A 15111-nucleotide genomic window follows, 5' to 3' on the forward strand; every position below is an offset into this window, starting at 1 on the left:
GGTGGTCCGGAATGGAAAGAGATGGAACTGAATTCAGGATCCGGTCTCTGCAGTGATAAGGGAGTGCTGGAAGGTTTTATATTTTTTGTTTTAATTTCAATCTTGATGTTCTGTTCCTAAGTGACATTGCTCGCATTCTAGAGGGCTGTGGTTAGAAATGACTAGAAGTTTGATCTTAAGTGGAAGACATGAAGGGTGGAGGAGATTGATGGTGTTCTCTTCTTTTGAATATTTTTATTGTACCACTTATCTTGATCATGCTCTTGATTCAACACAGTAAAACCTTAAAGAAAATGTATAGTCAGTCAATAAAGTACATAATGCACATTTTCCTTATCCCATAATGCAATGCAACTCAGCATGTGTGATTCTACCAGTTAAGAAACTCTTGCATAAAATTAGGGTTGTAACTGCAAAAATATATTGTTTATTATTTTAAGAAATCACTAGATTTCACTCACTGATTTAAAGGTCAACAACAATGTGACTGCAATGTAGAATTCTACTGTTTGAAAAGAATAGTATTGCAAGATGCATATACGCAAATGCTTTTTGAAGTAGTATTCAGTGTATACTGTGCAGTATATAGGCCTATACAAAACACTACACTAGTAGTGGTCACTAGTTACAAACATAGTATAATAACTGCTCATAGTTTGTCAAATGTTCTGCAGTTTTCCCATTAAATTTCATAATTTATACAATGTGATTGAATTTTTTAAAACTATTTTAATGATGCCTAACTATTGCTCTGTGTATGTCAATAGTTTACAAAAATTGCTTCATTAATTAAACTTGTAATACTATTTAGATCTAGGCTAAGACTAATTTGCATTTTAACTTTATGAAAAGTCTCAGTGTCATAAATGAGTCCCCTAAGCTCTAGTTATGACAGGTTTGAGTACTAGTACTTTCATATTTATTAATAGTGCTGCCCTTAGCTATGTGTTTACCCAGAGAGTCATTGATCCAGGTTTCCATTATGCTAAATGTCTGTTTTCTGCTCTTTCTGCAGATCGACCGTGTCATATTCTGCGTCTTTCTGGAGACAGATTATGAGATTTACAAGAGGAAGATGTCAGATTTCTTCTCCCCAGGTACTGTATCTTCTTATTGGAATCTTAACTTCATTTTATTTGTTGGTTGTAACACCCACTCGGCTCAAAGCTTGTTACTCGGGTATCAGGTGGGATTCACAGTGTCAGGCCGTCTTGACTGGAGTGACGTTTGTAGTAGAAGCGCACAGAATACAGCACAGCAGGCAGTGATTGGATTCCACATAACCAAAACCTGTTTATGGTAATGTACAGCCTAAGTTGTCACTAAAATGAAAACAATTTCAACCCCACCTTTATCATAGAACGCAATCAAGATAACCGCAGTCAGACTCTCTTCCGAAAGGGCCAGTCCATCCAAAAATGAAAGTCAAATCCTCGTGTACTCATTTATTGTCGACATGTTGTTCTAAACTTGCGCTTTTTTTCTTCTGTGCAATACAAAAGCAAAAATTCTAAAGACTGAAGTGGCTTCTTTTCAAACTTTGGTTTATGCTTTACTGCACTTTGTTAAGTGGTCGCACAATGAATGAAAGTCGCACATGCACAGAAAATTCTTGGTCTTTTTCCAAGAAAACAGAATTTAAAACCAGAATAAAGTTGCTCATATATTGAAACAAATTACTGTAGGTTAAATATTTCAAGAGGGTTACCAATCGGTATGTTTTTACAATTAAACAACTAAATCCTTCCTGGAAAATAATAATAACAATGCAGAATTTAATAAGCTAGAAACTGCCGCCTCCGGACTCTACTAGTGAATAGAGAAAAAAAATATTGAAAGCATCATAAAAATGTAATGCATACTGAGGTCAAACGATAGCTCTTTGTGAGAAAGACACATTCAAGTTACTTCCTGAAATTCTTAAAATAACTCTCCTTGGTGCGTTCATAAAGTCACACATTTTTGCACAAATTGCTGGATCTTTTTAATGAATCTGGTTCAGAAAACTGACATGAATGTGACACGCGAGAGGGCGATTATCACTTAAATTTCCATCTGTTTTCCACACAGAAGACTTGATATATTTTGAGGACTATGACACTTTTATGCTGCATTTTTTTTAAGCTTGAAAGCTTGACTCTTCATTCATTATAATTGCATGGAAAAGAGGGACCAGCACAGGTTTTAGAATCTCTCCTTGGTTTTTCACAAAAAAAGTTATACAACTTTGAAATGTGACATAAGGATGAGTAAACAATGGCATAATTCTGTGCTTAAATAACTTTCAAACACGTTTCTCAGTCTTGAGTCAATTACTAAAACAGAATAAGGTGTAAGCCCCACAGGGGAAATAAGCCTACAAATGGCTTACTTATAGCAAGAAAAAACATTTTAACATTGAAAAAACAATCTGAGAAATTTACATTGTAGTAAGTAAGACCCATAATATGTACACTGGGTCTAAAGGAGAGAAATAGTAAAAGCATTGGAGCGTGTTTTTGCTGTCTGCATCTCACGGCTCATTGCATTCGTGTCTCAGTTTGTAACCAAACGCCTTTGAGTGATTTTTGATGTTTCCACAAACTCAGTTCATAACTAAGCTCTTAGGCCCCTAGTACATCTTGCTTCGCCCTGCTGTCTGAGAATCACATGAAATACTCTAGTGTATGAGTTTAACAGGTGTGGAGAGCTTCGGCTGCTTGTGTTTCACAGTACCGATTGCTTGTCTCTGAAGAGCAAGCGTTGTAGCCCGGAGGTCCATATGTAGAGCATGGGCTTTATTTCTGTCAACACCCTCAGCTATCCTGAACCTCAACAGCGAACCCCAGATGTCAGAGGCACGCAGGATGGCACCTCCTCAGTGACATTCCACCTCACACTTTGGCTTGTCTGTTTCTGGTTGAATCACGTGGGCTCTGGTGCTGCCGTTGTTTTATGCAAAGATGAACTGTTGTGTGATGGAACTTCAGAAGTCGGTTCCTCGGTTTTCACTTTCTTTGTCTTGCACTTTGGCCTTCTGTCAATGTCAATATGATTGTTTCGCTTTCACCCAATCCCTCACTTTGTGTGTCTTGCTTTTTTTTCTTTTTTTTAACTCCCTCTCCTTCCTTATGAGACGTGGCACTAGCTACGTAGTGTGCTGCACTGTAGTGTATCCTCTCTTTAAAGGCCAAGTCTCTCTCAGGAAGCCTATTTTCAGTCTCCCTGAGCGCTAAACAAACATATGATGTGAGTGCAGGCCGCAGCGGAGCCCTTTTGGACCTTCCCAAGTGTCCTGCTGTCTCGCTCTGCCTGAAGCTCGCTGCACTTCCATGACAAGAACCCCTGGAGGTTTCCAAATGAGCCGCTGCCTAGAGGTTCATCATTTGTATGGACACACACACGCACACAAACAAACAGAGGAATCCTGAATGCACCGGGAGAATAATATAATCCGCCATTACCTCCCCTCGTACACACACTAGGAGTCGTGGACCAGGTGGAATAATAAGTGTCAAGACACTCACTTTTTTCCCACTTGCTGAATGTTTTGTTTCTGTCACGTTCATCTCACACATACACACACACTTTACCTCTTCCAGGTATTTCTGAAAGATAGAATTCACCAGAGAATTTGTAATTATATCAGCCAGGTCCCTGTTCCTCAGGCACGTCTCTTTGTATTAGTGTTTAGAAATGAGATGACTGAGTCACTACTCTCTTAGTTTACAACCAATCAGAATGAGCCACTGACCCCCTTTAGCTTTCTCAGAATTAAAAGATCACATGCTCTCTTGCTTGCTATTTATTTGTGATTTAGACCTCACGGAAGTCTTAATTCAGAACTACTTTTGGTCCTAATTGCTTTATCATAAGTTTAAAAGGACCATATTTTATACTTTTGTAGTATATGAAGTTTTGTTTCCCCACTTAAGGCCCTTTCACCTGACTTACATCATGGCTTTATGCCATGAAAAACCATCAAACAAGCGGGGGGGGGGGGGGGGGGGGGGTTTCTTCTTCATTTTTTTAAGGTTACTGAGCAGCAAGAAAGCAGGAAGTGTGAAATAGGGAATGATTCTTGTGATATTATCCTTTTTTTTTCCGGCGTCAAAAGGTCAGTGGTGAATGTGACATTGCTGAAGGGTCTTTATAATGTTAGTGTTAATCAATGTATTAATTCATTGCTATTATTGTCCCAAAAATTATAATTTGTATCTACTTGTATCTATCTGCCTTATATCTACATTATATCTTAATTCGTATTTAAAAATGGCCAGTCAAAGTGCTGCACAGTTTAAGGAGAAATGTATGATTTGTCTGATTAAAAATTGCCATTGTAATTTAAAATATTTTAATTATTATTGTTAATATTATTATTATTATTATTATTATACCTAAATACAATAATAAAAATTACTACTATTGTAATATTTCACTGCAAAATAAAATAGGTACTAATAAAAATCATAATCATTCCTAAGAGCAACCCAAACTTACAGCACATGTAAGGAGAAGAGTTAGTAGGAGGCATTATTTACTACAAACTTTGCCTCTTCGAGACTTCTTCTGAAAAATATGGATCATAAGCTATAAACAATGGAGTTACATTGCAATTTTGAAGTAATTCAACTCACAGCTTTGTTGTTAAGAGATAGAGACGCTAAACAGATGTAGGTTCTCATCTCTCTTGATAATGAATTCAAATAAATACTATAATTCAATCATTCAAATAAATGTAATTTTACGCACAACTTTATCTCTGCGTCTGATTCAAAGTGGACAGAATGCCAGATCGGACCAAAATAACCGTCAACCTTCCAGTCAAATATTGCGCTTTAAACATCATTATTACACGGCTCTGTGAAATACTTGATTCTGATTGGTCAATCGCGCATTCCAGCGGCATGTTATTTCCAGATAACAACCGCTCATACGGGAACTATGAGTTATCTTGACCGGCACTACTTCTATGCTTAACGCTGGCGCCATCTTGTGGCTTAAACAGCCGTGGGTTACAATGGAAGACTTCAAGGCAGGTTTCCTTTATAACGTTTTTAATATAGATATTTTTCTTACACAAACGCATCGATTCGAATCAGACGGCTCTATTAACCCATCGGAGTCGTGTGGAGCACGTTATTTGACGGACAGCTGCATTTTTTATGGACTTCAAACACAACTACAACTACTGCTTGGATTAACGTTAGCCTGGACTTTTTAAATATAACTCCGATTGTATTTGTCTGAAAGAAGAATGTCATATACACCTATGATAACTTGAGGGTGAGTAAATCATAGGCTTGGTTTCATTTTTGGGTGAACTAACCCTTTCAGCATTCATTTTCAACATTTAGCAAGTGCATATGGCAAATCTTCAGCAATGGATAAAGGCTTAAAGCAGATTGGAACTGTTTTTCTTCGCGGAAGCTTTGCGTAAGAGCTAATAAAATATTTAATCTCAAAACAATATTTTGCGTCTAATAATTATTTATTTGAGACTAGTAGCCATGTAATAAGTGGGATAATGTACACCAAGCGGGTTGTTATCGCAGAATAAACCCCTTCAGAGTGATGCAAGACCCCTCCGCTTCATGTCGGGGTCCTGATCAATCTGTCGGGGTTTATTCTGCGATAACAACCCGCTGGGTGTACATTATCCCTTACATAACAGCTTTAAGTTGTCAATGCTGGCAAATGACAATGATATAAGCGGGATAAACCACGGGTAGCTGTGCATCGGGTTTCCAGGCTTGTTGGGCAGTTCTTTATGTTAAATGCACAGATAGCCAGGGTCTATACCTTACTTGAATTGCAGTCAGTGAATTGCTTATCGCAGTTTTGATTAACTGTGACGCTAGGAATTGTATCACAAACATTTCTGAAAGGTTGCTTTCTTACTCTGAAGCTTTTAGTGAGAATCAGTGCTCTAAAACATTTTTTCAAAATGTCTGCATTCTGTTTTGCATTATATGACCTCTTTAAACGGAATCTCAATAGTAATGTTACAATGTAAAGAGTAATTCACAAAGTCCGAGCTTTTAAAGAGTTTGAGAGGTCAGGTTAATAGTTCCAAAGTCACACAAATGGTTTTATTATTAAAATTCAGGTCAAGGAGGCAGACACAAGTGCTGCTAATAAACAGAGAGAGTGGTCTGACAGGGTCAGAGTTCAGTGATGCAGAGAAGTGCTCACCTGCAGTAATTGTAAATCTTTAGCACGCTTTATGGTCACGAGTCTTAAACTTATTCTTAACATTGTTTTTCATCAAAATCTCTAATCCACCATGGAAATTGTAGTTTAATAATCAAATGAGTTGTGTCTCTTATTCTGTATTGGATACATTTAAATCACTTGTTCCAAGAGAGTATGTGTGTTTAATCTGAGAATCGTTATGATAAATATGGAGTTATTATCTGTATTGAAGTATACTCGTCTATCTCACTATTCAACAAGCAGCATCATTTGTGTTTCCTTAGCTACATCATTAGCATGTTTTTTCCGACTGCATATTAGATATTGATTGACGCAGGAGGAGCCAGTACGGAGAGAACATTCCAGAAGAGCGAAATTATCATGAGGATGGTATATTGGGGCGAATTGTCATGGAGTGAGTTTTGAAGTGCTTTTTAGACGGAGAGAGAGAGAGAGACAATAGGACTGAATTAGCTCGGCTGGTGTCCCTGATAGCGGCAGTTGTAAAATGTGCGAAAATAACAAGGGCCTGACAGCTCGATCCCAACACCTCATCATCATCATCATCATCACCATGGGAACCAGCGTGCCAGGAGCTGCGGAAGAGACGTGCTCATTTTAACTGAGCTTTAAAGCTGCATTCGCATCTCGCGCTATGGCTACTCTCTGGCACTTCTCTCTGGCACGCCGCATGCATTTACTCCCTCTCTCTTTCTCACCCACTCACTTACTCATGTATTCATACAAGCCCTCGTCTGCTTTTGCGTCTATACAACTGGAAAGAAAAATCGTCTTTGTTCTGGTTGCTAAACAAAAGGGAAGTTATTGTTGAACTGTCAGTTTTGCTAAGTATTCTCCTTAATTCTTTTGTATGTGTGTACCTGTTAGGATTTGTGTGTTCTTTTAATCTCTTTCTCTTTCTTAGCCTTACAAGTGTGTGACAACTGGCAAATAGAAAGGGATAGTGTCGGGACATGCAAACAAGGCATTTGCATATGGGAAATTGTCTCATCAGTGTATTCCTCCCAACCAGCTGTCATTTTAACCCAAAAAAAGCAGTGCAGAAATGAGAACATTTTCCCAGATGATAGCAAATAACAGATTTTGGATATATGCAGTACAAGTATTTTAAGGTCTTATTTTTATGCGGTTATTGTATAGTTTTGTTTAAAGGTTAATACTAAAGAAATGGGATACACTTTAAAATACTGGCCATTAGTTTAACATTAGTTAACTACATTAGTTAACATGAACCAATAATGAAGTGTACTTATAAAGCATTTATTCATCTTTATGTTAATTTAAATAGTTACTAATACATTATTTAAAACTTAACATTAACGTTAACATTAGTTAATTCACTGTGAACTAACATGAACAAACCATCAACAGCTGGATTTTTATTAACCAACGTTAACAAAGATGAACAAATACAATAACAAATGAACTGCTCATGGTTTGGTTTGTGTTAGCTAATGTTAACTAATGATTATTATTATAAGTGTTACAAAGAAATGTTATTCTGGATGATAGAAGGTTAAGAGTAGGCAGCAGTTAAAAGAATAGTCACTTAAAAAAATGAAAATTGTCATCATTTACTTACACTCATTCCAACCTCTGTTTTCTGTTATGCTTATTGTTGTTGGTTTCTGCTTATCCAAGGCAAGGCATGGCATATTTATTTGTATATCACATTTCATTCCCAATATCAATTCAAAGTGCTTTACATAGAAATGAATTAAAATAGTGGTAACGTGCATGAGAAAAAAGAATACCATGTGTACGAATTAAATATTAAAAATTGAAAACAAGGATAGGTAAAACAGTTGTAAAGATAATTTTAAAAATAAAAAATAAAATGCCAATATTGGTCTGAAATAAAAAATAAAACATCCTTCAGTTTACAGCCTACATACAGGTCCTTCTAAAAAAAATTAGCATATGTGATAAAAGTTCATTATTTTCCATAATGTAATGATAAAAATTAAACTTTCATATATTTTAGATTCATTGCACACCAACTGAAATATTTCAGGTATTTTATTGTTTTAATACTGATGATTTTGGCATACAGCTCATGAAAACCCAAAATTCCTATCTCAAAAAAATAGCATATCATGAAAATGTTCTCTAAACGAGCTATTAACCTAATCATCTGAATCGACTAATGAACTCTAAACACCTGCAAAAGATTCCTGAGGCTTTAAAAAACTCCCAGGCTGGTTCATTACTCAAAACCGCAATCATGGGTAAGACTGCCGACCCGACCCTGTCCAGAAGGCCATCATTGACACCCTCAAGCGAGAGGGTAAGACACAGAAAGAAATTTCTGAACGAATAGGCTGTTCCCAGAGTGCTGTATCAAGGCACCTCAGTGGGAAGTCTGTGGGAAGGAAAAAGTGTGGCAAAAAATGCTGCACATCGTGAAGAGGTGACCGGACCCTGAGGAAGATTGTTTAGAAGGACCGATTCCAGACCTTGGGGGACCTGCGGAAGCAGTGGACTGAGTCTGGAGTAGAAACATCCAGAGCCACCGTGCACAGGTGTGTGCAGGAAATAGGCTACAGGTGCCGCATTCCCCAGGTCAAGACACTTTGGGCTACAGAGAATCAGCACTGGACTGTTGCTCAGTGGTCCAAAGTACTTTTTACGGATGAAAGCAAATTTTGCATGTCATTCGGAAATCAAGGTGCCAGAGTCTGGAGGAAGACTTGGGAGAAGGAAATGCCAAAATGCCTGAAGTCCAGTGTCAAGTACCCACAGTCAGTGATGGTCTGGGGTGCCATGTCAGCTGCTGGTGTTGGTCCACTGTGTTTTATCAAGGGCAGGGTCAATGCAGCTAGCTATCAGGAGATTTTGGAGCACTTCATGCTTCCATCTGCTGAAAAGCTTTATGGAGATGAAGATTTCGTTTTTCAGCACGACCTGGCACCTGCTCACAGTGCCAAAACCACTGGTAAATGGTTTACTGACCATGGCATTACTGTGCTCAATTAGCCTGCCAACTCTCCTGACCTGAATGCCATGGAGAATCTGTGGGATATTGTGAAGAGAAAGTTGAGAGACGAAGACCCAACACTCTGGATGAGCTTAAGGCCGCTATCGAAGCATCCTGGGCCTCCAGAACACCTCAGCAGTGCCACAGGCTGATCGCCTCCATGCCACGCCACATTGAAGCAGTCATTTCTGCAAAAGGATTTACGACCAAGTATTGAGTGCATAACTGAACATAATTATTTGAAGGTTGACTTTTTTTGTATTAAAAACACTGAACACAGCGTCACACGTGACGGCACCCGTCATATTGGACGGCAAAAAAAATTCAACATGCTAGTCTTTCTGTCGTGACGTCGTGAACTATCGCAGATGCAGATTCGGTTGTCGTATACTATGACACACTATACGAGATGAAACAATCAATTCTTGCGTCCCGACGTCCATTGTCGTTTACGAATCACTACGAAACCTTATGTCAAACAGATCGTGCCAAATTCGGGCTAATATCGTGTAGTCTGAACATTCGGGCTAATATCGTGTAGTCTGAACATTCGGGCTAATATCGTGTAGTCTGAACCAGGCATAACAATGCGGTTGGATTTCAGCAGTGACCCGTAACTAGCCTCTCCTACTATCCACTTTGGTGAGTTGAATTCTATATATAATATATAAATTTCTAATTTGTAGTCTAAGTGCAATGTAGTGTTGTCAAATATATATATATATATCAAAACTCTAATATCTGAAACACTTTCTGCATAATAGACACAATACCAACTGCGCTTTCTCACTCTCTCACTCTCTCATCTCTCCGACAGCGGGTTGACACACAAACCCACTTCCTTCTCTCCGGGCGATTATTGTTGGTGTTACAGGGCTTGAATTTCAGCGTGGGATTGCATGTATTGCGCATAATTTTACTCATTACCGTACATTTTGTGCTCACCTAAATTGCATGAAAAATAAAGCCGCCTCTCAGTACTAAATGTTGCGCTAATTGAGCGCTGCTTATTGCGCTCAAAAATGCTCAAAATGCAGGTCTTGGTGAGTATTTTCGTTAACACAACCAGTTATGTTTTAAATCAACGTAAACAGTTGAGAAGGAAAATGCATGTGTAACAGTATAATGTAAATGTGTGCCAGGTATTAAAGTGACAGCTGCCTAATATACCTGCTGCCATTATGAGATATTAATATTATCTATATGGCAGTTTTTCCCCATGGTATCAATGTCAAAATTGTGGTTAGTGAAAATGCTGAGTGGCTAGTAACTTTGAAAAACCACTATAGCCACAGTTCTGCCAGAAAGACTCGGGAGAATAGATACTGTGACAATAATCCATTTATTAACAACCCAGCAAGCAATAAAGTACTTTGGCATAGGCCCCGTCCGTAGCTCGCAATCAGAGGGTATGGACTCTGCATATCCTGCCTGAAGATGAAGGCAGAGGCGCAGCCGACCCCCCCGTGAGGTATGGAAGGGACCATCCTGGTGGTGGTGGTGGGGTGGAGTAGGGAAGGATTTGACTTGGAGGTGGTGGGGAGGATGGCGGTGAATTGGAGCGTCAGCATCTGCGAACTCAAACATGAGTAAGTACCGATCTTTTATACCCGAGTATTAGAATGTGATTGGATAGATAGAAGTTAAAGTGACGTAATAATTAAGTCTTCCTGGCAGAACTTATGCTAAAGCTTTCATTGGCTGGTGAGTAAAAAAGTTAAATGTCAAACCCTGAAAACATTGTTATATATTTTGTTCACTTATGTACTAAAATGATTAACTCCCAAAAGTTTCCAACAAAGTTTAAATCCAGAAAAAAGCACAATTGTAACCGGTTTGGTGGGCTGTGTCATTGCCTGTCAGTGACGTCAAATCTGCATCACCCTTGATTTCCATTTTTATTTTCCAATATATCATGTGTTTTATTAGACAGGTCAGAAACTTTTGAGTTGTTATATAGATCAACACACTTATTGTTTAAATCTTTAGATTTTTCTTAATTGCTAATTGCATCTAATTTATGATTAATTTATTTAATACACTGTATTCTGTTGTTTTGTAATGTATTTAAAGTCATGGTCAGACAAAGAGAATGTTTATTTCAATATATTCCCCCTTTCATTTTCCTTTCTGTTACTATGCAATTTGTGTGTTGGGGTTATCACTGACGTCTGTCATCCAATCACACTGCTTCATTCTGATTACATCAGGCTCTGTGTCTTTCTGTCTCCATCTTTACAGTCTTAGACAAATCATCTTCAATATTACATTTCTTCAAATCAAGCTCCATCTTGACTGAACTCCGATTCCTCTTTCCTATGGCCTGACCTCAGATTTTCACTCTTGATTTTATATTCTAGATTTTCTCCATCTCTTTCTGTCAAATGTAAAACATAATGCAAGAAAGTTAACTTGTCAAGCTACTCATTATAAGTAGTTTAAAAGTTAAGTTACCTGGTTGCCTAAGTTCATTGAAATTAAAAATGTGAGTTAACACAATAAACATGTTTGAAAAATCGACCACCTTTATTCAAATATTATTAAAAGATTTTGTAAGCATATTGGATAATTGTGGGTTTTATTTTTGATGATGCAGTGAAATATGCCAAATTGTGCTATTTTCATGATTTATATTTATATTATTTCATGATTTTTTTATGTGGTTCATATACAATAATATTTTGAGTTTATATTTATTACACCAATTTCCTTCATTGTATCAACCAAAATGTTTAATTTCATTAAACTTAAAATTTTAAGGCAATCGGGTTACTTACTTTTTTAAGTTAAACCAATAATATTTTTTTCAGTGTAGTAGCTTCACTATATATTTTAAAAAAAAAAAAATCATTTCTATCCAAAAAAAAGAAACAGTTGCTAACTGCACTGAAGCTATTTATTGGGTCAGTCTTGTAAATGAAATGCCTGTGTCCTTTACGCTTCTGTGCATCTTTGTGGCAGCTTCCTCATACACACTCGCATCCCCAGTGGCCCAGAGTCGCCCACTCCTCCCGCCGCAGACACCCTCCAAGAGAAACTTTTGCTTAGAAGAGAAATCTCTTTGAAGTTCTGTCAGTTTCCGAGACAGCACAGTCGCCTTGTCAACTCCGCTTAGCTGCGTTCCCATCCCTAGCATCCCGCTGTTATCCTCCCTTAAGAGCCTCACCGCCCCAAAAGAGCAGTCTGGGGTCCATTATCTGGGAGTTGGTGGGCTCATGCCTGTGAGATGATTCTAAAGAATATCCAACGCTTATGTAAGCGAGTACAGTGCACATCACTGCCTGCTGTCCTGTTGCTCATTTATGAGTCAGTGAAGGGACCATGAAAAAGCGTGAAAGGGCTTTGAGACGGTGTGCCATGTTTTTCATTATATGACTGTATTCAATTAAGTAGTTTACAGCTATGAAATCTATTTAATGTTCCCTATCTCTGTCATAGTGTTTTTTTCTTTATTGATATGATAAAGACTACACAAAATGCGTGATAGATAAATTATGTACAGATGGATGGATGGACAGAAAGATGGATGAATGGACTGACGGAAGGACGGACAGACAGACTGATCTTGTTACATTCAGTCAGGAAATGAAGCGCTGTCTCTCTCTCTCTCTCTCTCTGTGTCTTTCACTCTCAATCTCATTCTTACGCTCTCACTCACTCTTGGTCCACCAGCCACATCCATATTTACATGGCGTTTCTTTGCCGTTCTCGAAGACAGCTCCCTCCTGCTATCTTTAATGGAGGCTTTCCTCTCCCAGTGTTACTGTGTCAGAAAGCCTATCATTTGTAAAGCTGGGTGTTTGCGCCGAGGCGACGGTCGTCCGCTGCATGTCGACGGGGCCTCCTGGACCCCCGGAAGAGTTGAAAATGAAGGCTGCGCACGCAACGTCCTCAGTCTCCAGGGAACAAACGTTGAGTGTGTTACGGTGCATTAATATCATCAAACACACCATGGGAATTTTTTGAAGTGCCACCATGTGAGGGGCTTTACACAGCTAGGAATACAGCCATTACGCTAGTGGTGAGGAGCTAGCAGTGATTTAGCTGTGCGTTATTTTTTTTAAGAGATGGAATCATTAAGTACACAGCTTCTCTCGCATGGCAAAATAAAATATTTCAATGCAGTGGCCAAATAGTTTCTGTGGAAATGTTGTCATGAGAATATCTTTAACCTGTTTCTTGCTCTGTAGATTACAAACATTTTAATGCCATTAAAAACAGTTGTTTTTAGAAGATTTTTCTTATTTTGTGTTGACTGTGCAGCATTATCCTCTGAGGTATTATTATTATTATTTATTTATTTTAAATTTCAGCCTGGAATTTTAATCTAATTGGAAAAAATGGTGGGTGGTGAGCTGGTTTTCGTCGCACCCCAGTGCTCTAATTGATTGATTAAAGTAATTGATTGGTTTGGGAGGCACTGCAACTGATTAAAATGCTTTCAGACATGAGCAGATTGAAAGGCAGCATGTTCCAGCACACTCTCTGGCCCCCAGAGGTCCATGTCTGGCTCTCCTTGAGGAGCAGAGACAGTGGATGTACGTTGGTGTCTGTGTGTGCGGTCCATCTGGTCAGTGGAATTAAAGTCTCTGGATTGCTGGCTTACATGTGTCTTATTTCTTTCCAAATCATTTAGACATCTATTGTTTTAGCCCACATAATCACTGCAACATTTTGTTCGATTTGAAAAAAACAAAACATTATCTATCTATCTATCTATCTATCTATCTATCTATCTATCTATCTATCTATCTATCTATCTATCTATCTATCTATCTATCTATCTATCTATCTATCTATCTATCTATCTATCTATCTATCTATCTATCTATCTAGTCTGTCTGTCTGTGTCTGTATTTCATTAAAGCCTCATGCTTTTATAGCTTCAATTTGTCTGAAGACATTTCAATGGCTGATGCCGCAAGCACACCATCTTGCTTTTTGCATTAAGCATAAATTCATGTGCAAAAAAAATCATAGAACAGCATAGCAGTGCATTACATTTACAGCACTTTCCTTGTGAACGTGCATAATCAACTGGCAGCTTTTATGCATAGAGGGCAGTTGTTCTTTGCTGAAGGTTGTCCAAAGGGTTTTGCTCCCTGACCAGAATGACTCAGCGTGTTATGATGCCACTGTTTTCCCCCTCTCTCTCCCACATAAATGCATGTTCTGCTTTTATTCTGTGTTAAACAAAGGGAGAAACATGGCCCCACCATCCTAAGGGAGCTTTGACAGTCTTTCTCGCGTGAACAGATGACAGGAGTGTTTTATCAAAGCAGGAGCTTTTGCTAGAGGCTGGGTGTGTGAGTGTGTGAACGTGTTTTCCTGTGTGTGACCAAATGCCTGTCTGAGGATGACATGCTGATGAGGCCTGCAAGAGGCTTAGAAAATGAAATAAAAAGTTTTTGAAATCACAGTGATTTGAACTGAATACTGGAATATGGAGCTAAAACATGCAACATGCAACTTTAGAGATTCTAATAACTATTAGACTGCCAGCTTAATCTCTGCTAATGCTTTACTCCCATGGTCCCCCAAAAAGACATTCTACTGACTGTAAGCATGGTGGCAGAGCCAGGGGTTGATCTGATTGACCACCCCAAAATTGAATTAGCTATTTTCATTTCATCTCTTCCTCTTTCATCTTGCATTTATTTTGCCTGTGCTTGGCACAGCATATTGTTAATGTATTAACATTGAATATTAGGATTATATTAACGTTGCAAAACACAAACAATTAAGAATAAAGGGTGACTTCGTTTTGCAACAAAAAAAGTTTTCCATTAAATGACATAGGCTAATTTGTCTCAAATCGTTGTTCATTTATATACATAATTACTTCACCCTATGCTGGAAGACTTTATAGACATTTTTCAATATTTTTCTGTCTGTTTATGCAGAAGTCTGTGCTTATGGACCAACCTAATTTCCTTTAT

General features: G+C 38.2%; 1 protein-coding gene across 1 annotated transcript in view; it reads left to right on the plus strand.

The window, feature by feature from the left end:
* Positions 1–15111, plus strand: part of macrod2 (mono-ADP ribosylhydrolase 2) — a 667187-nt gene that overhangs the window by 592708 nt on the left and 59368 nt on the right. The window contains exon 9 of the mRNA XM_067422444.1: positions 1016–1097. Coding sequence (XP_067278545.1) covers positions 1016–1097 — 82 coding nt within the window. The remainder of the gene's footprint in view (positions 1–1015; positions 1098–15111) is intronic.

Source organism: Pseudorasbora parva, chromosome 17 (assembly GCF_024679245.1).
Source record: "Pseudorasbora parva isolate DD20220531a chromosome 17, ASM2467924v1, whole genome shotgun sequence".
NCBI lineage: Eukaryota > Metazoa > Chordata > Actinopteri > Cypriniformes > Gobionidae > Pseudorasbora > Pseudorasbora parva.